This window comes from Dermochelys coriacea, chromosome 6, assembly GCF_009764565.3.
Source record: "Dermochelys coriacea isolate rDerCor1 chromosome 6, rDerCor1.pri.v4, whole genome shotgun sequence".
Lineage (NCBI taxonomy): Eukaryota > Metazoa > Chordata > Testudines > Dermochelyidae > Dermochelys > Dermochelys coriacea.
The window spans coordinates 99,078,297-99,102,268 of record NC_050073.1 but is presented as its reverse complement, the minus strand read 5'-3'; the positions used below and the strand labels follow the sequence as shown (position 1 = coordinate 99,102,268).

The 23,972-nt window shown below is 42.8% G+C and overlaps 1 protein-coding gene across 2 annotated transcripts in view; it reads right to left on the bottom strand.

Moving 5' to 3' along the window:
* RIN3 (Ras and Rab interactor 3) overlaps positions 1 to 23,972 on the bottom strand; it is a 117,152-nt gene that overhangs the window by 70,860 nt on the left and 22,320 nt on the right. For both annotated transcript variants that reach the window (XM_038408103.2, XM_043516379.1), the window contains exons 2-3: positions 12,258 to 12,447; positions 6,631 to 6,745 (exon numbers count right to left, since the gene is read on the bottom strand). In XM_038408103.2, the coding sequence (XP_038264031.1) occupies positions 6,631 to 6,745; positions 12,258 to 12,447 (305 nt within the window). The remainder of the gene's footprint in view (positions 1 to 6,630; positions 6,746 to 12,257; positions 12,448 to 23,972) is intronic.

The following is a 23,972-nucleotide window of genomic DNA, read 5'->3' as shown; positions in this document are numbered from 1 at the left end:
CACACAGACTATGCTGACAGCTTGTGCCACACTCTCTCAAAGAAACTGCGGAACCACCTGATCAACATCTCTACAGCAAACAGGGAAAGATTAAGAATGAGCTCTCAAAACTGGATACTGTCATAAAAAAACAACCTTCCACACAAACTTCCTCGTGTCTGGACTTTACAAAAACTAGACAAGCCATTTACAACACACACTTTTCTTCTCTACAAAAGAAAAAGGACACTAAACGATCTAAACTACCTCATGCCACAAGGGGCCACAACAATGGTTCCCTTAACCCACCCAGCAATATTGTTAATCTAGCCAACTATACCCTTAGCCCAGCAGAAGAATCTGTCCTATCTCAGGGCCTCTCCTTCTGCCCCTCCACCCCCACAAACATGATACAGTTCTGTGGTGACCTAGAATCCTATTTTCGACGTCTCCGACTCAAGGAATATTTCCAACACACCTCTGAACAACATACTAACCCACAGAGACCTTCCTACCAACACTACAAAAAAAAGGATTCTGGGTGGACTCCTCCTGAAGGTCGAAACAAAATACTGGACTTCTACATAGAGTGCTTCTGCTGACGTGCACGGGCTGAAATTGTGGAAAAGCAGCATCACTTGCCCCATAACCTCAGCTGTGCAGAACACAATGCCATCCACAGCCTCAGAAACAACTCTGAAATCATAATCAAAAAGGCTGACAAAGGAGGTGCTATCATCATCATGAATAGGTCGGAATATGAACAAGAGGCTGATACTCTCCAACACCACTTTCTACAAGCCATTACCCTCTGATCCCACTGAGGGTTACCAAAAGAAACTACAGCATTTGCTCAAGAAACTCCCTGAAAAAGCACAAGAACAAATCCACACAGACACACCCCTGGAACCCTGACCAGGGATATTCTATCTCCTACCCAAGATCCATAAACCTGGAAATCTTGGATGCCCCATCATCTCAGGCATTAGCACCCTGACAGCAGGATTTTCTGGCTCTGTAGATTCCCTCCTCAGGCCCTACGCTACCAGCACTCCCAGCTATCTTCAAGACACCATCGACTTCCTGAGGAAACTACAATCCATCGGTGATCTTCCTGAAAACACCATCCTAGCCACTATGGATGTAGAAGCCCTCTACACCAACATTCCACACAAAGATAGACTACAAGCCATCAGGAACAGTACCCCCGATAATGTCACGGCATTCCTGGTGGCTGAACTTTGTAACTTTGTCCTCACCCATAACTATTTCCCATTTGGGGACAATGTATACCTTCAAATCAGCGGCACTCCTATGGGTACCCGCATGGCCCCACAGTATGCCAACATTTTTATGGCCGACTTAGAACAACGTTTCCTCAGCTCTCGTCCCCTAATGCCCCTACTCTATTTGCGCTACATTGATGACATCTTCATCATCTGGACCCATGGAAAAGAAGCCCTTGAGGAATTCCACCAGGATTTCAACAATTTCCATCCCACCATCAACCTCAGCCTGGACCAGTCCACACAAGAGATCCACTTCCTGGACACTACGGTGCTAATAAGCGATGGTCACATAAACACCACCTATACCGGAAACCTACTGACCTCTATGCCTACCTACATGCCTTCAGCTTTCATCCAGACCATGTCACACAATCCATTGTGTACAGCCAAGCTCTATGATACAACCCCATTTGCTCCAACCCCTCAGACAGAAACAAACACCTACAAGATCTCTATCAAGCATTCTTACAACTACAATACCCAGCTACTGAAGTGAAGAAACAGATTGACAGAGCCAGAAGAATACCCAGAAGTCACCCACTACAGGACAGGCCCAACAAAGAAAATAACAGAATGCCACTAGCCATCACCTTCAGCTCCCAACTAAAACTCTCCAATGCATCATCAAGGATCTAAAACCTATCCTGAAGCGTCCTTCACCCATCACTCTCACAGATCTTGGGAGACAGGCCAGTCCTTGCTTACAGACGGCCCCCCTACCTGAAGCAAATACTCACCAGCAACCACACACCACACAACAGAACCACTAACCCAGAAACCTATCCTTGCAACAAAGCCTGTTGCCAACTCTGTCCACATATCTATTCAGGGGACACCATCATAGGGCCTAATCACATCAGCCACACTATTAGAGACTCGTTCACCTGCACATCTACCAATGTGATATATGCCATCATGTGCCAGCAATGCCCCTCTGCCATGTACATTGGCCAAACTGGACAGTCTCTACGTAAAAGAATAAAAATGGACACAAATCACAAATCAAGAATTATAACATTAAAAAACCAGTCGGAGAACACTTCAGTCTCTTTGGTCACTCGATTACAGACCTAAAAGTGGCAATTCCTCAACAAAAAAACTTCAGAAACAGACTCCAATGAGAGACTGCTGAATTGGAATTAATTTGCAAATTGGATACAATTAACTTAGGCTTGAATAAAGACTGGGAGTGGATGTGTCATTACACAAAGTAAAACTATTATTTCCCCCCCTACTGTTCCTCACATGTTCTTGTCAACTGCTGGAAATGGCCCACCTTGATTATCATTACAAATGGCGTCCTCCCCCACCCATATCTCCTGCTGGTAATAGCTCACTTTACCTGATCACTCTCGTTACAATGTGTATGGTAACACCCATTGTTTCATGTTCTCTGTGTATATAAAATATCCCCACTGTATTTTCCACTGCATGCATCCGATGAAGTGAGCCATAGCTCAAGAAAGCTTATGCTCAAATAAATTTGTTAGTCTCTAAGGTGCCACAAGTACTCCTGTTCTTTTTGCGGATACAGACTAACACGGCTGCTACTCTGAAACCAAGGAAAAAAGAAATGCACTTTAGAAAAGTAAAAGAAAATATGAATTACCACAATAATCACAAAACCCGAGCAACAGTATTTAATCCACTTAAAGTTTTCTGACAACATGAGATTCTTTGCTAAAATAAATATATTTTGAAGAATAAAACCTCCAAGAAGGAGATACTGTTGTCCAAAAAGACAAATCAGAGCAGATGTATTTGGTTTTTCCAGTTCTCCTGTCTTCTCATGTAAGATCGTACATCTGATATAATCCTTTAACTTTATTAATAAGAATTCATTTGTATTCCTCTAGATTCAACAAGGTGGGCAACTTACCCTAAATGAAGAAGAAACCAAAAGCATGACCCTTAGAGTTTGCTTTAGTCTGTTGCTGTCAAACTTGCAAAGTATGAAGAACTGACAAGGTATCTAGGACACATCACTGACAGAACTCAGGACTAAAAGTAATGTGAAGATCCATGAGAGGAATCTGACTTCTGCATGACTATGTGGTGCCATTTCTCATACTCCTGAATGGGAACTAAGTTTTAATTCTACCGCTCCATGAGTTGTGCCACTTCTATAAATATGATGTGTATTTATTAATTTTTTGCTGTAAATGACAGGAAGCTTATTTCTGTATGCGCCCCAGACTATACATGTGTAATACATAAATTATAAACTGGGAGGTAATAATTTGGAGAAATGCTACACTAAATCCTTCATTTTGTTGGTGTTCCTGGTGCCAGATCTTCAGCTGGAGTAAATCAATATAACAAATGGAGTGACAGTGAATTACGCCAGCTGAGAATGGGGCCCATAGTTCTATCGATAGTTCACTGAGATAGCAAATTTAAAAAAATAGCTAAGGCATTATATTGTGATTTTTAATAAGAGCATTTCATTTTACCTTTATTCACAGAAGCCAGAGATTTTATAGTGCAGAGTACAAGGTGAACAAGTGCAGCATCTGGATCTGATGTTCTGATAATGCCAGTGTTCAAGAAACTTGCTAACAGCTCCAAAGAATAACTGGTAGTATCAAAAAACAATAGCTCCCCAAGCAAAATCTAAATGATACATTAACTTGCAATAGAGAACAGATCTTTTTTCTCCAGATCCTGCAGTTATCCCTTAAAGTTCCCATATTATTTTCTTTATGAACAATGTATAGATGTTGCTATAGATAGTTTAATAATTCTTAAATTGTTCAAGGTGATTTAACATCCTCTGTGCTATGATATACCATTACGCACACACATATTCAAAACTGGATGCCTTTTGGGAAGACAAACATTATCAAAACCAAGTTACTGGGTTCAATACAGGACTAACAGTGAAATTCTCTGGCCTGTGATATACAGGAAATCAGACTAGATGATCTAAAGGTCCCTTCTGGCCTAAACTCTATGATTCCATTAATCTAGGAATATTCCTGTGCCCTCGCTGTTTGATAATCCAGACAGTCAAACAAATATATGATTAAAAAAAAAGAAACAGCTCGTAATGCTGGTTATCATAAATTAATATCAAGCATTTCAGGATGAATCTAAAAGTAAAATGTAATCCCCATTCCGGCTGGTTATGTAGCAGAGTTGGGTATACTGTTGTAACCCCCCAGCCAATGGCATCAGCAGCGGCAAGGGCCAGACCTCCCCACACCCACCCCTCCCGTAACCTGGGAACCTCTAGCCACTCTGGGCACCTTTGCAAAGCTGTACCCATGGCATGAGCACAGAGGTTTAAACAAACAAACTGTATGGTGGGGGTGGGGGGGAGGGGGGAAGGACAGGTTGAATGGGGACAAATATTTACCATTTACCACCACCATTTACCTCAGGGGGCATAAGTCCCAGTTCCAGGCAATTGGACCCTGACTGGCTGATGCAGTTTGTTCCATCTCCCAGCCTCCCACTCTCAGTTCATAGGTCCCCAACTTCCTCACTCAGTTTGTGGTTCCAAGAGGCCAGGACAATCAGGATCCCTGTTCCATAGATCGCTATGGGGCTCTGCCACCTGTCCTGCTATATTGATGTCGGCAGCTAGGACTGGAGGGCCACTCCAGAGTCACTAGGCTGACAGACTATTGCTCTGAATTCCTCTGCTCCCAGCGCAGTGCATGCTGCTGCTGCTTGGTCTGCTGCTCCCCCGTTAGAAGCTGTGGCCTGTGGTGAGCCCAACAACTGCTTTGTTCTGCATGAGGCTCCGGTGATCAAAACTGCTGCTGGGCTCTCACTTCTGCTTGTCATTGGCTAGAAAACTGGAACTTCTAGTGAGCTTGGCTTAAAAAAGGCAACTAAAGCTCTTAGCTCAGATTTTCAAATACAAGGGGATCAATGGTCTTAAAAACTCATCCAAGTCCCTTCCACCCAGAGAGAGATTCCTAGCAATTAGCCAGCAATGCACCATTTCTCTCTCCTTGCCCTCTGGCTCTGTCCAGGGCCTCTTACCCCACTTCGACAAACATCAGTTTTCATCAGGGTGACCCCATGTCCAGCCATTGTCCAGGCTTTGCCTGGTGAGTTCCCAACAGGATAATCTCAAAAATATGTGCCCCAAGAACAAAACTTTGTCAAATTATACCCCAGTGTCCCCAAACTACCCACAGTTAATATGCAAATGAAGTACTGCCTCACTGAGTTGGCTCCCCTTGCTCTCAGGTAGATGCCATTAGAGAGCTCACTCAGTAAGCTCCATTCTCATGTAGGCTTGAGGCCACAGGGCTTACACTGTGGAACTGAATGTGTGAATGTTCATCATTTTAATAAAAAAATATGAACTTTCTTTCATGGACCCTTCTTCTGTGAATAGCTTATCAAAGAAATTATTTGCAAACATCTTTTGGAAAGCAAAAATGTCTTGTAATACAGGTGTGAATTTCAGTGCTTAATTTATAAAGGGGGAAGTACCATGGCACACAAAATGGCATCCTTCACACAATGTGACCTCACATTCACTGTACGTGTGATGTCACACTGCATGGAGGATGACATTTTGTTCTACAAATTGGCATCCACTGCATAGTGTGACTTTGCACACATCGTACATGCAAGATCATGCCTTGCGCCACTGACAGAAGAGGTGCCCAGGCTGTGGCCCAGCATGAAAAGAGGTGCCGGGGCTGAGCCAAGGCACAAATTAAGCTCTGGTGACTTTGTGCTCACCCAAAAGTCTGCACCAGACATGTGCCTTTTGGAGTTTCTTTGATTTCCTCTTTCTTGCTTATAAAAGGTTCAGTCATCCAATCAGGGACCAGAAACAACACTATGTGTTTTTGGGTACCAATCATATACTGTGAATACTGAAGAGCTAAAGACACAATCAAAACAAACAATTCAGGAACAACCAATAGGCAAAAATATTTGTACAAAAGTGTTTGAATAAGAAATGAATAAAGAATAAATTAGCAAAAATCATAGTCTGTTGGCAGCTAATTCAAGAGCAGAAATAAAGACTAAATTAATCAAATAGATTGAGATTGATTCTCCATTGCCTTCCACATTCTATCACTACTCACACCTATGTAAATGCTTCCATTCTCATTTGCCTGAATAAAATACTACTCTTCTAACATGGTAGCATTTTACACTACCTTCTGCACAGGTACAAATGATGACACAAGGTACAGATCAGTGGAGAATTGGGCCAATTGGCCACAATGAATCTGAACAAACTTTCCTGGAGGAGTCAAGATCTACCATTCCTCCAACTGTGGCAGGATCTTTTTCATTACAAGCACATTTGTGTACATACCTTGCAGTCAAGAGAAGAGCCCATCTGATGGTCAGAGCAAGAGACAAAAGTCTTGAGAAAACTTACGTGATTTTTCTTCTTTAATGTTGTACTCCTGCACATCAGAAGCTGCATTCTGGGCTGGGAAGTGGACCAAGAGTACCATGTTGTTCATGTTACCATCTCTCCTAACTAGGAATATCTAAAGCAGAGAAAAAGAAGTAGGAGCTTGTGAACTTAACGTTAGATATCTGAGAATGAGACTCCTTCCAGTAACCAGAGAAAGGTCTTTTTCAATTCACATCTAACACATTTCATTCTAGTTCCACTCCAAACTTCACATGTCAAACCTTCCATGACAAAGATAACTATTGCTAAGGGATATTTTCTCTGGGTGAAATTCAGTCCTGCAGTAAGGACTAGCAGAATCACAATGCACCACTGATATCCTACTTAACCTGAAAGTAAAGCTGCACAACTTCACACAATTTGCCAAGTGACAACCCCTGATGCAACTGCCCTAAATGATGGTGAATTTGCCCCAGTACATCCTCACTCGAGTTTCTAGCATGAGTATAGAATAGGGGCCCCCTAGACCTTTATAGAAAAAAGGATTAAAATAGCCATAAGTTGATTTTATAGCAAATGACTAACTTTTATTCCCGAGTGGCTCAAAGCAGTGAGCGTGTTGGACTAGCACAGGAGCAAGTTTAATCAAGAAGAGAAAGGGCTTTCTGGCTGAGTCAGTACCTTCTTTGTGCAGCGTAAGCACTGTGTGCATTCCTCAGTTTGTTTCTAATCTGACTTCAATGTCAAATATGTATCTAACTTGTACAGTAACTCCTCGCTTAACGTTGTGGTTATGTTCCTGAAAAATGCAACTTTAAGCGAAACGATGTTAAGTGAATCCAATTTCCCCATAAGAATTAATGTAAATGGGGGCAGGGGGTTAGGTTCCAGGGACATTTTTTAATATATAATAATAATAATAATAATAATAATAAATATATATATATATATATAAAGAGAGAGAGAGAGAGTCTTTTGTCTGGTGAAAAAAATGTCCCTGGAACCTAACCCCCCGCCCCCATTTACATTAATTCTTATGGGGAAATTGGATTCACTTAACATCGTTTCACTTAAAGTATATATATATATAGAGAGAGAGAGAGAGACAGAGAACGAAAGAAAATAAGTTTTAAACAAACAATTTAATACTGGTACACAGTGATGATGATTGTGAAGCTTGGTTGACGTGGTGGAGTCAGAGGGTGGAATATTTCCCAAGAAATGCCTTAGTGCTGAATGATGAACTAGCACTCGCTGAGCCCTCAAGGGTTAACATATTGTTGTTAATGTAGCCTCACACGCTACAAGGCAACATAAATGGAGGGAGGGGAGGCAGCATGGCAGACAGAGACAGAGACACACCCTGTGTGTGAGAGAGAGAGAGAGAGAGAGAGATGCACATTGCCCCTTTAAGTACGCTGACGCCACTCTAAGTACATTGCCTTTTTAAGTAGATCAGCAAGTTGAGACAGCAGCTGCTGCTAGCAAGCTGCCTCTGTCCTGAGCCCTGTCGTGTCCCCTGTCCCAATCCCCCGCTCTATAGAGATGGGGTAAGCGGGGGGCAGGAGCAGGGGGGGAAGGGGGACACCCTGACATCAGCACCCACTCCCCCACCCCGAACAGCAAGCAGGAGGCTCCCAGGAGCAACTCCAAGGCAGAGGGCTGGAGCAGCACATGGCAGTGTCAGGAGGGACAGCTGAACTGCTGGCAATTGATAGCCTGGGGCGGCTGCCACACAGGAAACTTAGGGGAGCTGATGGGGGGCTGCCGGTCCACCTAGTTCCAAGCCCCCGTCAGCTAGCTGCAGTGGGTTGCTCTTCCTGCAAGCAGTGGACAAAGCAGGTGGCTGCCAAACAACGTTATAAGGGAGCATTGTGCAACTTTAAACGAGCATGTTCCCTAATTGATCAGTAACGTAGCAACGAAACAACGTTAACCGGGATGACTTTAAGTGAGGGGTTACTGTAGCTTGAAATCCTAGGAGCAAAGATTCTTTGTCATCACCTCTTCCTTAAAGCAGTTTTAGGTAAGACAGAGTCAAGGTATTTATAAAAGTGATTTCAAAGACTTAGCTAATTCTGGGACCACGGTATTAACATTCTAGAGGAGAAGTGTGATTCTGGAAAGCAATTAAATAATTGCAATGCACTGGAACTACACCAGGAAAGCTTGATTTCTCGGGAAGAGGAACTGAGAGGAGTTTGTCTAGAAGCCAAGTCACAATGCAGTGTGCTGCCATAGGGGGAACTGATGTAGGTTCTGAGTCGGCGGGTTAGGAGCATTGCTAATGCACAAACCCTCAGAGTCCTAGGGTTGGGAGCATCTCACATCATATTCAAGCAACCGCTCTGACCACAGCCTAAAGCAGTTTTGCTAAGACAGTGAGTGAGTGTCCTTGGCGGTATCTTGTGTGGCTCTCCATTCAGTTCAATACAACAGAGAACCTGGTAAGGTCTTCTGCTCTCGGATGTGAAATTCAGTCCTTCTGCACTTCAGATTTACACTGGATCAGATTCAGAGGGCAGCTTGACCCCATGCCATGGTGGTGAGCAGGATATAAATGATTAGTTAGGCAGACAGGCAGGTGTCAGAGATGATTGTGAGCACCCTGCACTTTCCCATGTAGAGGGAGGGAGGTAAATCATTTAATCTCTTTGGGCCTCAGTTCCCCCAGCTGATAACTCTAACCTACTTCACTGGGCTGTTGTGAGAATTAATGTATGTTTGACCCCCGAGATCACTGAGTTACCAATTAACACTTGATCCATTTTGGTTCAAATTCAGATTAACAAGGTGAGAAGTGAAACCTGGAAACTGGTCTGTTCTCTTTTCTAATCAGGAAGACTTGTTGCCATGGTTCCAAAGGTTATATCTGGGCCATGTTTGTAGAAATGGGGCCTTAGCTGCACAGGCTTCCTAAGCTTGCAGCTAACTTGTTCCCAATTTGCAGGGTGGGAGCCTATTGTGTAAATAAATCTTTCCAGATTGTGCCTCTGGGGTGTTGGAGAGCTGCTCCATCCTAAAATGAGCTTCGGGAGCAGGCAGAGCATGTGCCACCCCAGCTCTCTGAAATTAAACTAGTGTATGTCCACTGCACCCTCTTCTGCAAGATACTGCATCAGCACATGCTCCCCTCTGCTGCTGGCCAGCTGTTCTTCCCTGGGAGGCACACCTCTGTGCTGGCTCCTCTCCTGGCTACCTTTTGCAGAGGGGGAGGGATCATGCCTGTGGAAGAGGTGGGGTGGGGGAGCAGAGACAGGATTTGCCATTGAATGTCCTTCAGAGACACTGCCCATCCCTGGATGTCTTGGAGAGCTTTAAAGATGTTAAAGTTGTGGAAGCTGGATGCCATTGCGAGAACCAGCAAATGGCAGAGGAGACATTGGTTTCTAACTTGCCACGAGCTAGATTTCATCCCTGAACGCTGACTCAGAGAATGAAAAGGCGACATCCACTGCCACCCATGAGAGCACGTGAATTACCTGGGCACTCTGCAGTCTGCACAATCTATTTCCACCTTTCCTTCAGGTGAAGGTGGTCTGTTCATTTCCACAGAAACTGGTGTAAACACCCACTACAGATTCTATTGCTAGCAAGGGATTAAAGAAGGAAAAGGGGGAGGCAAGCTTTTAGCCAGACTGCCCTTTTCTAATGCTCTGTCCAAGGAGGCCACATGAGTCTGAGGGAGAACTCTCCAGCTAGTGCGCCAACCCCCCTCCACCCAAAAGCATCAGGATTTCCAGACCTTTTCTTCAGGGTTCAGCGTTACCTCTCTAAATTAAAACCATGCAGCACAGGTGCATCATATAGACCAGGTCCTTTCCTCAGGGCCAGGGACTCCTGCAGGTCTTACTCTTCAGGCCCCCTGCCTGGGAGCTAAGGAGAGTCTCTCTCCTCCCTTCTGTTGAAGTTTTCCTCCAGCTGACTGGCTCCCAGACTTCCTAGCCTGCTACCTGCAACCTTGCACTCCCCGGCTATCAGCCCACAAGTTAAAGGGAACCTCTCTACTCCTTTCCTCATGTCCCTCAACTCAAGCTGCCATTTGTATATATCTCAGCAGGCCTGGGTCTGAGTCATCTAGTTTCTACCATGTGTCCCTGGGACTTACTCCCTTCATCTGGGGAGATGGCCTTGTATAGGCTTTAGTCTAACTCAGATACAGCCTTTACTGTAAAAGCCTCCTTTATCACAAACACCAGGCCCTCATTTTTTTTTTTTTTTTGGACCAGGTCTCCTCATGCATCAGGACTTAATTTAAAAAAAGAAAACCCGCAATACCCCAGCAACATTTCAAGGCTCATGACACGATGAGACCGAACAGACTCTCTCCGATAAACACAATTCTGCTATGCTTACTCATATACTGAATAGTCACACTGAGCTTAGTGACACTCCTCAGATGACAATATACAACTCAACGTAAGTACAGGCGGCAGGCCTTGGCTCACTCTGTGGCATCTGTGCTCACCTAACCCCTTCCTGGGATTTGGCTTTATTGGTAAACTAAAGAACAATGAAACCATAAAAAAGCCTAACATTTCTCCTTCAGCTTGGCTGTGCTTCAGGTTTCCCTGCAGCAGCATCTCTACCCCTAATCCTAGCCTCATTCCAGATCAGTTTTCATTTAGTCATTTTAGTCTCTTTGGTTTGCACAGGGTTGTTACCTTCCCTTAGAACACCAGCCAGTGAATGAAGAGAAGTGGGAGCAGGCCACTTTTTAGTAGAGGGAAAAACTGGGCTTATCCGCCCTACTTCCTCCTTATCACCTCCCAATTCTTTATGACATATAAAGAATCCCTCAGAGTTTTTCCCCCACAGAGTAAACAATACAAAAAGCATTTTATATCTTGCTTTGATTACATTAGAAATTCAGTTCTTGTCTACTTTGGGAACTTCTATGGATAACTGGAGAGGTACTGTAATGACATCACAGTACCAAGGACATGAAATCTGAGCAACTGTATCAAAACTTTTTTTAAAGCACAACATGTTTTGTTTGTTGTTTTTGTCAACCCTTCTCTATCACAAACACATGACATGTGCTTGGGAGAAAAGATTTGTTTCCATCTCTTGTCAATAAAGGGCTGAAAGAACTGCCACTAGTTCTCATGTTTTCCTACAAGGAAGACAAGGCTTGATGTTGCTAGTTTTCCTAAGGTACAAAAATCAACAAGCAAAACTGACACCCCAAAGAAGCAAACTAGGGATATGAACACACTTTTGTTATTGTTCACCTTTAAGATTTCACTTTTTAAGGAAGCTACATGTCAGAGATATTGGAAAAATACTGCATCGGACTACAGAGAGTGTATGGAGATATCTGAAAGCACAACAGAGCAGGGCTATGAAACAAATAGGAAAACTATTCCCAGACACCAACTGCTAAGTAAATCAAAGGTATAAGCCTTCTCTTTTACACACACCACCACTCTAGAGAGAATGGAAATGTCTATCCCACAAACATAAGATTAGCCAACAAAGACCAGAAACTGCTAAATATGTTTGCTTTCACTTTGGGAGTGGGGGGATGGGGGGGGGGGCAAAAAAACAAACAACCAAAACCATACCACAGCTATCCATCTTCCCTGAGGACCAGGAAATGTGCTTTTCTGAACTGAAATTGTTTTGGACAAATGTAGACTTACCCCTGCTGCTTCTTTGCTGAGTATCTCTCTAGCCTTGTCCCGATTCATGCTCAGCTGAAGCCAGACTGGGCATGTTTTGATGAGTTTATCAAGAACACAGATGCCAGACACTGGAAGGCAGTTTTGCAGAGTGATGGACTGAGATGGCCGTGTCTCATCATCATCTTCTTCACCAGAATCTGTGGCAGGACTGAAACAACACAAGAAAACCCCTTTAAGGAGAAGTGAAGAGCGACCATTTGTTGTGAAGAGGTGTAAATACACACACACCACACTACTTGACTGGCATCAGACTAGAGATTATTATTATTATTTAACAGTTCCATTGTATGCCTACAAGTCAGCTAAGTCAGAGACCTATTGTGCTAGGCACTGGCACAAACATAGAGGAAATGACAGTTCCTGCCCGAAATAAGATTAGCTTGAGCTATAAATTCACCTCTGGGGTTCCAGCCATGTCAGACATTGGTGGTTATTCTGCTCTGAGGGCTGGTGGTATTTGGACTTACTCCTCTCCTATCCTTCCAGTGCTGGCACCTAAAGAACAGGTTGGAGGCATATTGTCAGTGGCTGGGGGGAAGCTAGCACTGTCCTATGCTGTACCTCTGTGGATCAAAGATTTCAGCCTCCAGGGGCCCAGTTCGCAAACTGAAGGATCTGAGTGACTGCCCTTGACTTTAAAACAAGGTATTTGTCCTCTGCATTGGAAGAATAGGAGCCCCAAGGCTACCAAATCACCTTTCAGGAATGCCAACTACACTTCACTATACCATATTTTTAGAGAGAGCAAGGGACCCTGTCAGCTCGTGCCATCAGACTGCCTCAGGGTCAGCCTGCATCTGTAACCTTCCCAGGATTTCTGGCATCATACAGTAGCTTTAACGATTAGCCTAAGTGTGCCATAGAAAGCACCCAACCCAAGCCCAGCTAAAGGAGTACATCACCTGTAAGACATAGCGAGTTAGAAAAGGTCTGATTTTAGCTGGGAAGCCTTGTTTCTGTACCTAAGGTCCTCTCAGATACTCAAACTAAGCAAAAATTGAGACCCTATAACACTGAGATTTCCCCCTGTCATAAATATAAAGGGAAGGGTAACCACCTTTCTGTATACAGTGCTATAAAATCCCTCCTGGCCAGAGCAAAACCCTGTCATCTGTAAAGGATTAAGAAGCTAAGGTAAACTAGCTGGCACCTGACCCAAAATGACCAATGAGAGGACAAGATACTTTCAAATCTGGAGGGTGGGGACAAAGGGTTGGTCTGTCTGTGTGATGCTTTTGCCGGGAACAGATCAGGAATGTAGCCTTACAACTCCTGTAAAGTTAATAAGTAATCTAGCTAGAAATGCATTAGATTTCCTTTTGTTTAATGGCTGGTAAAAAAACTGTGCTGGATGGAATGTATATTCTTGTTTTTGTGTCTTTTTGTAACTTAAGGTTTTGCCTAGAGGGATTCTCTATGTTTTGAATCAGATTACCCTGTAAGGTATTTACTGTCCTGATTTTACAGAGGTGATTTTTTCACCTTTTCTTTAATTAAAATTCTTCTTTTAAGAACCTGATTGATTTTTCGTTCTTCTTAAGATCCAAGGGTTTGGGTCTGTGTTCACCTGTACAAATTGGTGAGGATTCTTATCAAGCCTTCCCCAGGAAAGAGGGTGTAGGCCTTGGGGGGATATTTTGGGGGAAGACATTTCCAAGGGGGTCTTTCCCTGTTCTTTGTTTAAAACGCTTGGTGGTGGCAGCATACGGTTCAAGGACAAGGCAAAGTTTGTACCTTGGGGAAGTTTTTAACCTAAGCTGGTAAGAATAAGCTTAGGGGGTCTTTCATGCAAGTCCTCACGTCTGTACCTTAGAGTTCAGAGTGGGGAAGGAACCTTGACACCCCCCTTTTATGATTACATTTCTCTGCCGATGCTAGGAGCAGGTGGGACAGTATTTGCGAAGTTTGACATTTGAAATCCCACCCCTGCACACGCTGGTGACAGGGTTCAATGAGCACACACCACAGCCACAGTGTAGCCTGGGTAGGAGTGTGTGGGGTGGGGTGGTCCCCACCTTTGGTTAAAACCATGGCAACAAATAGCCTGAGAGAAGGAGGTGGTGTGCTTAGGAGCTCAGGCCCTTGAGGAGCTGGGCCTCGGTGCTTTCTGTGCACAGTTTAATTTACATCAGCGTAAAGGTGTGTGTTTACTTATAGAGCTTCCTCACCAAGAGTGAACTGAAGGGAAAAAAAAAAAAAGGTCAATCCTAAAAAGCTTACTCATTGAGCTAGGGTGGGCGAGCTCAGAGAGTGCAGGACTGGACCCAAAGAGCACAAGTGGAACTCCTCTCTCGTGTGCTACTAAACCAGAGCTAAAGTAAGTGGATGCAATGTATATGTGTGAACACTAGAGGGAGCTCAGGGACTAGAAAGACAAGGGGCCTGATTCTTCCCTCCTTTGCGTGACAGCTACAATCTTAACCAACATTGAGGATGTAACTGGGAAACTCCAGAGCTTTAAAAATAAATAAATACCCTCTCCCTTCCCCCCCCAACCCTATGAGTAGCTACAGCTTGAGCAGAAGAGACTCACACCCCATGAATTTGGCACCGAGGGTGATTGTGGTGTAGTGCACACTGAGCAGTGAACTCCACTTGCACCTTGTTTGGTCATTTACACCTGGGTAAAGAAAATGTAACGTATTGCCCACTGGAAATTCTTCAATCAAGTACACCAATAGTGACATCTCGCACCCAGTTTGCACTGGTGTAAAGACTACAGAAGGTGCATGGCAGGGAAGAGCCAGACCCAAGATGTTTGCAGCTCTTACATTGATATCAGAAGCCACTGGAAAGGGAACATTTGTAAAATGAGAAAGTAAATGTGGAAACTGTGTCAGTCCTCACCATCCTTCAGGTGGCAGCTATTTGTTTTATAATAGTGACCTCCCCAGTGTGCACCGTTGTGGAGACTGCTGAGAAGTGGGGGAATGCAGTGTGAGGGGCAGTGCCGGGGAGAGGGTGAAATCAGCTACTTCTCATTAGCTTTCATTTTATTTCTGACTGCTTATTTTTAGCCTGATAGAAACCATTAGAATAGTGAAGTAGATGCGTTGTTAAGGACGAGGGATAGGTGTTCTTTTAGGCCATGATCCTAAATAGGGGGCTGGAAGGAGAAGGAAGAGAGAAAGATTACTCCTATTTGCTATTATCTTACTGCAGTCAGATTACCACCCTGAAGCAAAGGTTGATCCCGGCCCCTGGCCCCAATCCAGCAAAGCACTTACACACATGCTCAACTTTGAAGTAAATGAGACTGCTCATGTGCTTAAAGTTAAACACATGCTTAAGTGCTTTGCTGGATCAGAGCCTGTACTCATAGGCAGTGTTACCTAAAGATAGAGTCCTGGACTGGGACTCAGAAGACCCGGCTTCAAACCTCGCTCTGTCACTGGCCTTCTGTGATCTTGGGTAAGTCACCGCACCTCTGTGCCTCAGTTTCCCTATCTATAATGACACTAACCTCCTTTGTAAATCACTGAGACCTACTGGTGAAAAGCGCTATTTAAGCACTAGGTTTTATCATCACTCTCACCACTGGCCCCTCTATATTTATTTATTTTTAAAAGATCACTTTTTTCTTTTGGTAAAAACAAGCACATGATTCTTGGAAATTTCTATTTCTTTTAGTGTCAATTTTATCCTTTTGATTTGAGAGCTGAAATTAGCCTGGCTCTATTTTTCTCTTGATTTGGTATTACTTAAGAAAAAGGGAAAATACAGCTCTTAGTATCTAGGGCACATTGTAAAGTAGGTCAAATTTCAGACCTGAACTAGTTGAATGTCTCTTGTCAAAGGCACTAAGTCAATGCAGCACACTTGGCCCCCCAAATTAAATTTTGTAAAAGCAACCTTTTACAAAGCCTAAACATTATTACATTGTGGTAGTGCAGGAGAACCTTATATTGATCAGTCCATTTTTATTATCCAAGTAGAGACAAACACAAGACAAACAGCACAGAGATAAGTGAAAGACTTACAAATTTTCAATTTTAATATAAAATTATTTGTCACACAGGTGAGGAAATTTCTTTTTAAAACTACAGCAGATGATGCTTAATCAGACAGTGTCCTTTAAACAGAAGTACAAAGGATCCATTAAAACAAACATGAATTAAAGCTGTGGCAAAATACAATTAATCTATATTTCCTCCCCTCCTTTTTTTTCGTTGCAACAACTACTATCAAAATATCCCCGTGTTAATTTAGTCTTGAAGATACCAGCCAAGGAAACACATGGAAGATGATGATAATTAGTGGAAGAAGGGAAGTCTGAAGAAGCAAAATATGTGGATTAAAAATCAGACAAACAAGCCTGGAATCCTGAACCCTGCCAATAAAAAGTGAAAACTGACGTGAAAAGAGAGACAATGTTCATTGTTATGCGTTGTGGAAGGGACAGATTTTCAAAGATATTCAGGGGCATAAAGATTCAGATTGGCACCTACTGGGATTTTCAAAAGTTTGTGCCTCCTTAGGTGCCTAAATCCCTTTGAAAATCTGGCCCATTGCTCTCCAAGGCCTCTTTCTGGCCTTGCAAAAAACAGATGGATAGCCACAACACCCCAGTCCTTTAATATGTAGCATGCAGGCAGTCTGCTGCTATGCCTCGCAGGTCCCACTGACTAAAGTGGAGCTCCTTGCAGCTGTGTTAACCCTATAAACCATAACCATAAACTACACCCTGCAGGATCAGGGCCTGATTTAATGATCATTGGTGTGTATATATAAAGGTGTGGGTAAGTATGAAGCAGCATATAGCAGGGACTGGTGTTTTTAGATCTAGTGTTTATGAGTAAAAAGAAAAGGAGGACCTGTGGCACCTTAGAGACTAACAAATTTATTTGAGCATAAGCTTTTGTGAGCTTCAGCTCACTTCATCGGATGCATTCCTATGATGAAGTGAGCTGTAGCTCACGAAAGCTTATGCTCAAATAAATGTTAGTCTCTAAGGTGCCACAAGTCCTCCTTTTCTTTTTGCGAATACAGACTAACACGGCTGCTACTTTGAAACCTGTTCATAGTAGTGATCCAGTATAGCACACATGTTAATAACATCCAGAGAAGTTACTAAACTGGGAGAAAATGCAAATACCAGCAGGGCCAAAAGACAAATACAAAGCAGTCTGGAGTCAGAGATTAGAAACAGGCAGAATTCATTGTGGAAGAATGCAGTTTAACACATGGAAACTGAAAGCAGTTTAATGAGAGAGGAGAATGTGGAAAACAGCACTGCTGGGAGACACCTGATGGTAAGAGCGAACTGCAAATTAGATAGGTTTCAGAGTAGCAGCCATGTTAGTCTGTATTCGCAAAAAGAAAAGGAGGACTTGTGGCACCTTGGAGACTAACAAATTTATTTGAGCATAAGCTTTCGTGAGCTACAGCATCCGATGAAGTGACCTGTAGCTCACGAAAGCTTATGCTCAAATAAATTTGTTAGTCTCCAAGGTGCCACAAGTCCTCCTTTTCTTTTTGCAAATTAGACATGAGCTTGCAATGCACTAGGACACCAGAAAAGATAAATGCAATTTGTAGCTGTATATGCAGAGTCATCAAATTGTGGGATAGGAATTGGGAGGTAACAGTCTCGCTCTGTACAGTTCCAATACAATTCAATTGGAAATATTGCACCTTATTACCAGAGAGGTGATGTCAAATTGGAGGGAGATCTGAGAAGAATAGAACAGATTAGGGGCCTGAAGGGGTTGATTGATGAGTAAAAATAAAAGAGCTAAACATGCACATCTTGGCTCAGTTACAGCCAATCTACAGGGCGGCAGTGGAAGGATGTGGGTACTGGAATAAGAAGGATGATTTAGGGTGGTACAAGGAGGTGCAAAGAGGAGCAAGTAATGGGGGAAATTAAGAAAGGGACATAGGGGAAACTTCCTGCCTGTGAGATCTATGGACTGTGGAATAACCTCCCCAGGGAAGGCACTAGGAGCCCCATTGCTTGAGCCTCTGAAAGCTCCACATTTTAAATTCTAGAAAGCACTGTAGAGTCAAGTCTTGCATTGGCATAGGGTTGAAGTAGGTGACAAGTTCTTTTCCAGCTCTAATTGCTGGGACCCCCATGCCATGCTAGTCAATACGGTACACGATAGCAACACTTGACTTTTCTGCGTGCAGCAGTCACAAGACCTAGATGCCAGGCAGTGAAGGGCTTAACCCAGCCATTTAACAGTAGATTCCACAGGTAGCTGCACAGAGCAGGGTGAGGAAAAAGCAGGGAACAGCTTCAGAATTCCCTTTGCTCTGCCAAGTGTAAGGAGCCATGCAGCCTGCCACAGTGAGCCCTCGCTTGCTTGGTCCTCACACACAGCTGATGATTTTTATCCACAGCCTTTCTGATGTGACATCCTGCCTTCCCACCCCTGCATCTTGGCAGAGATTTGTTTGGGCCAACAGGCACTTTTTGTTTTTGCAATGTAAATGTGAAAAGCCAGCCCTGGAGCTGCCTGCACCACATCTCTGTATTGAGTTCTTACTGCAAATCAGGATTAAATCCCCTCACCCTCTCTGCTGAGTTGAATTCAAGCAGCTTGCTGGGAACATGTACAGTGCATGTTCATTGGCAACTCGGATTATTTAGTTGTATAATAATTACACTAAAACACCATGCCTTCTTAGGCAGGATTGCATGGTAGCTCCGTTGGAAATAGCATGGTAATTTGCTTTATCTCATGGTAACAGTGTAATAAATACATGACACCACCGTAACTCATTTCTTTACCATTAAGGAGCCAAATTTACAACCTATACAACCCACTGAAGTCAAAGGCATTGACAAGGGCAGTGAGCCTGTCAACCCAGTACAGACTTCGGTCCTGGTCTTCAGTTGTGTAAAAATAATGCAAACTCATGGCTGTCTAGGACTTTATGGCTGTCACTTGTAATATACACCAAGACCAGCTGGAGCAGAGAAAGAGAGTATATGTTGTCTGTGCTTCTGCAGCCAGACCTTTACGACTTGATCTGAATGAGAACCTGTCAATGGTTAGCTGTATATAGGTCCATGACACATAGCTGAGCTATTCCAGTTCCAGCCAGGAGAGGGAGGTAGTATATACTCACATTAACCACTTAACTACAACACTAAATGAACTTCAGTTTTGTTCGTTAGCCAGCACCAGTTATATTGAGAAGACTCATCAGATCTTAAGAATGGACACAAGTCAAAAAAAATCCTATATAGTATTTTGTCAGTTTGTCTTGATTTTGGATTTTTGAAATAAGCTGTTTGTCAGAATTGATTAACTGATTTGTTCCTTTTATTATAAATTGCATCTACATTTCTCTTGAATCTTACATTAAATTATATCTAGAGAGAAACAAGAGTTTTGTTATGCTTTTCTTGTCCTAGAGGAAAATGATGCTCAGACAGATTTAGAATTGGTGTAAGAGGAGGCAGTCTATAGGTCTCACAACATTTGTCAGCCAGCATGCTACTGAGAAAGACAGAGGCAACAGCTGTCAAACACCACTTGTAAGGATGAGAACAACAGATTAACCTTTGGACCAAAAGCATCAAATACCAGGAGACTGAAATCGAGGACAAGCTGGCTTGTGGCAGAAGCATGTAAATCTGGGTGAGATTGTCAAACGCTGTAATATTATCTTCAGGGAGTATCAGATCCAACACAGGGAGAAAGCTAAGACTTTATGGAGCTGATGTTACAGCACTGTTGGAATTAGATGGAGAATGATGGCAATTACAAAGCTAGAGAGAGTCCAGTTGTAAGAAAAGGGCTGAGTGGGGATGACACAAGGAGGGTGCTTTATCTGTAACCCATGCAAAGGCTGGCAGAGAATGAGAAAGTATACATTTGTGGCATTCCTCACAGCCAACCACGTTAAAACAAATTTGAGTTCAGACCTTCACCTTGACTATCATAGAAGCTAACTACTGCACCACGTTTCTTTAGTCAGCTTCATGTCACATGAATGATAGTAAGTAAGTGGAGTTGTGCAAATAACTGATTTTTTTTTTTTTGCTTTGTTTGTTCAGACAATTCTGAAAAGCTAAAAAAAAATTCTGTGGGGTTGACCCAAAAAAAAAAAAATTTAAAAACTTGTTTGACAAATTTAAAAGTGAGAGAGATTTGGGTCAAATGAAACTTTTCATCCACGTCAAAATGAAGTGTGTGTTATTCAATTTTCATAAAATTGAAGGAAATTTCAAAATGAAAAGTTGTAGTTTTGAATCCAAAAATTGAAACATTTAATTTAGAAAATGTCAAAACAAAATGTTTTGGCTGTCTCATTTTTTGTGGCATTTTAACATGACCAATTCAGCAAAATCAACTCAATTGCAAGAAATGTTATGGTGACACCAAAACTGCATTTTTTTGGCCAAAACATTTCTCCTAGCTTGAATTGTAATTTCCAATCCTAGTCCTCAAAATAATAATCAATCAGGATTATGGTAAATTAGGGTATAAGACATGACAGGCTAGGGTTACATTAGATGGGCCCTGTCACAGGGCTCATTACTTATACTGGGGTTGCACCCCCTTTAGGCATTCTGAGCCAGGTGGGGGGGGGGGGGGAAGGGCACGCAGGGTGATATCCTCTAAAGTCTTTCTGCTCAAGCAGCATCCGGCACTCCTAACATCCACTGCCCTAACCCTGTCACGCCTGCAGTGACTCAGGCAGTCTTCTAGTTCACTGTCCATGCAGTACCAATCTGCAGTGGTTGGTAGGGGAACCCAAACCCACCCTCTGCTCTGAGTTCCAGCCCAGGGGTTTTAACAAGCAGTCAAGGTCTGCAGCTTCCCTGGCCCTTATTACTTTCACCCCTGGACCACTTCCTACCTTGCATCCATTCATTCTAGTCAAACCCATCTCTCCTAGGCCTCAGGATTGCTAGCCCGCCTTCCCTCAAAAGGGAGGAAAGGAATGATTGCCATGCTGCAGCTGTTGCCAGTCTCTTGGCTTTATGTAAGGCCCACCTGTACCCTCACATGTGAATTTGCTTCCAATTAGTGGCCTCCTCCTAGCCTAAATCTCTCCCCTGGATTGGGCCCATCTGGCCTAATTCAGCTTTCTCATGGCCAATGTGGGGAGTACACTCCATCACAGACCCGTACTGCAAAGTGTGGATCTGGATCCAAACTTCCTCAAAAGGTTGAGAGTGTTTGGATCTGCAAGTTGGTTCAGCCTATTATAGAAATAAGGGAAAATTGCAAAGTTTAGATCTAGAACAGAACTTTCCCTAATTTGCAGCTAATGGATCCAGCGTTTGGAGTGAAGCATGGCTGCTCTTGTAGGATTAACAGCCCTAGGCTGCTCTGCACCACTTGAATCTCTCCACACTGGTCTATAAATACCTACACGGGGAACACAAATTTGATAACAGAACTTTTTAGTCTAGCAGACAAAGATATAAAATGATCCACTGGCTGGAAGTTGAAACTAGACAAATTTACAGTAGAACAGTGAGGGTAAATAATCACTGGGACAATTTACCAAGTGCCATGCTGGATTCCCTGGAGATTTTTAAAACAAGATTTAGGAAAAAATCCAAAGATATGGGCTAGTTGAAATAGGAATTAAGGGAAATCCTGTGGCCTGTATAATACAAGGTATCAAACTACATGATTGCAATGGTCCCTTTTGGCCTAGTAATCTATGAATCTGTTCACAGATGATCTTGGGCAGAGTACAAATATCTCATTGTAGTTGTTGGTGTGGAGGCATTAAACCGAAACTGATCAGTCAGCACTCTGTCCTCTACATTTTTTTTCAGGCACTTCATGGCAATATACATACATGATTAGAAGAACAAAGGTCGCAGAGTGAAGGACTCAGGAAAAAAAACAACAACAAAAACAAAAAAAACCCACAGGAAATGCTATAGTTAAGGTTGCTCACCTAACATTAAATCAACTCCCTTGTACATATCAGTGCACAAAGGCTTTAATTTCATGATCACATATTTCTGAGAGCTCGTCAGGGGCCCATATGGAATAAGCTGGTAGTCATCCATTTCTCAGCAGATGAGTGTTCATCTCATGAAAACCCATTGCCAGTGCCAGCATTCACAGGAGGAGCTTTCAGCAGAGATGGCAAAGAACGAATAGGCTACAGAGCCTGTATTACTTTCTCACCCTATTAGTGGTCCCTCTGGGGCCGTGAATTGAGGCACACTGGTGAGGGTGATATAAGGAGGATTTCACTGTCATTGACTGTGCTCCGCCTGGTCAGAGAACAAGTGGAAGGCTTCAGTCTCTGGAACGGTGACCTTGGCACCTAATAATAAAATACAATATCCTAATTTTAATGGAAACCTACATAATAGTATTTCGCAGGTCCAAGCACTTCCATCCAAGGATCTCAAAGCAGGTTACAAACGTTAATTGTTAATCTCCGTTTACACATGGGTAAAGAAAGACACTGAAAGGTGAAGTCCAACGTTTTCCAGTGAGGATGCCCAAAGCTAGGCTCCTTGATCCATATACAGGCACCTAACTAATTCTCCTGATTTTTCAAATGTGCTGATCACCCATAATTCCCATTGAAATTAATTAAGATTTTGGGTGCTCAGTACCTCTGAAAAATCAAGCCATATAATAAATATGGATGTAGGTACCAAACAGAGCCATGCTGGAAAAAACAAAGAATGCCATCTAACACCCTGCCTCAGATTGCATAGCAGCTTGTTCCACAAATAGTTCCATGGACTTCACTGGGACCACACATGAAGTAAGTAAGGTGCTACTCTATGGGACTAAGGATGTTGATAAATTGTGGAAGGTTCACAGAAGAGCCATGAGAATGATTAAAGGATTCAAAAACGTTCCTTATAATAATAGGATCAAAGAGCTCAATCTATTTAGCTTAACAAAGAGAAAGTTAAGGGTCACTTATTACAGCCTATAAGAATCTACATGGGGAACAAATGTTTAATACAGGTCTCTGCAATCTAGTAGAGAAAGGTATAACATGACCCAATGGCGGGAAATTTAAGCTGGACAAAATCAGACTGGAAACAAGGCATACATTTTTAGTAGTGAGGGTATTTAACCATTGGAACAATTTACCTAGGGTTGTGGTGGATTGTCAATCATTGACAATTTTCAAATCAAGATTGGATGTTTGTCTACAAGATATGATCCTGGAATTATTTTGGGGAAGGTCTCTGGCCTGTGTTATATAGGAGGTCAAACTAGATAATCACAATGGTCCCTTCTGGACTTGGAACCTAGGAATTACATTTTAACACAAGGGGATCTGGCCTTTCACTTCTATATTCCTGTCCTAATTAGATCCTAAGTAGAAACAAGTTTGTTGGGTTTAGTTAGTTCCCTACTGAGATTCTCTGAATCAACAAAATGTCCATTTAAGTGGAAAGTCAAGATTAAGCTGTGCATTAGCAGACTTTTGTATAAGAGGAAGCTTGCTCGGCTCTTGCCAATATTATGCCTGGCTACAGTCAGTACTGTTAGCACCTTACTTCTGTGTGCACTAAATTCACTCAAACATTTAGAAGTATTGTCTTTTAATGTTAATTCAATTACTTCTGTTAGGGTCAAATTTAGTCCAGAATATAGGTTTTGTAAGCAAACTTTTTCCAAAACCTAAAACCTATGGCTAGGGTGACCAGATGTCCCGATTTTACAGGGACAGTCCCGATTTTTGGGTCTTTTTCTTATATAGGCTCCTATTACC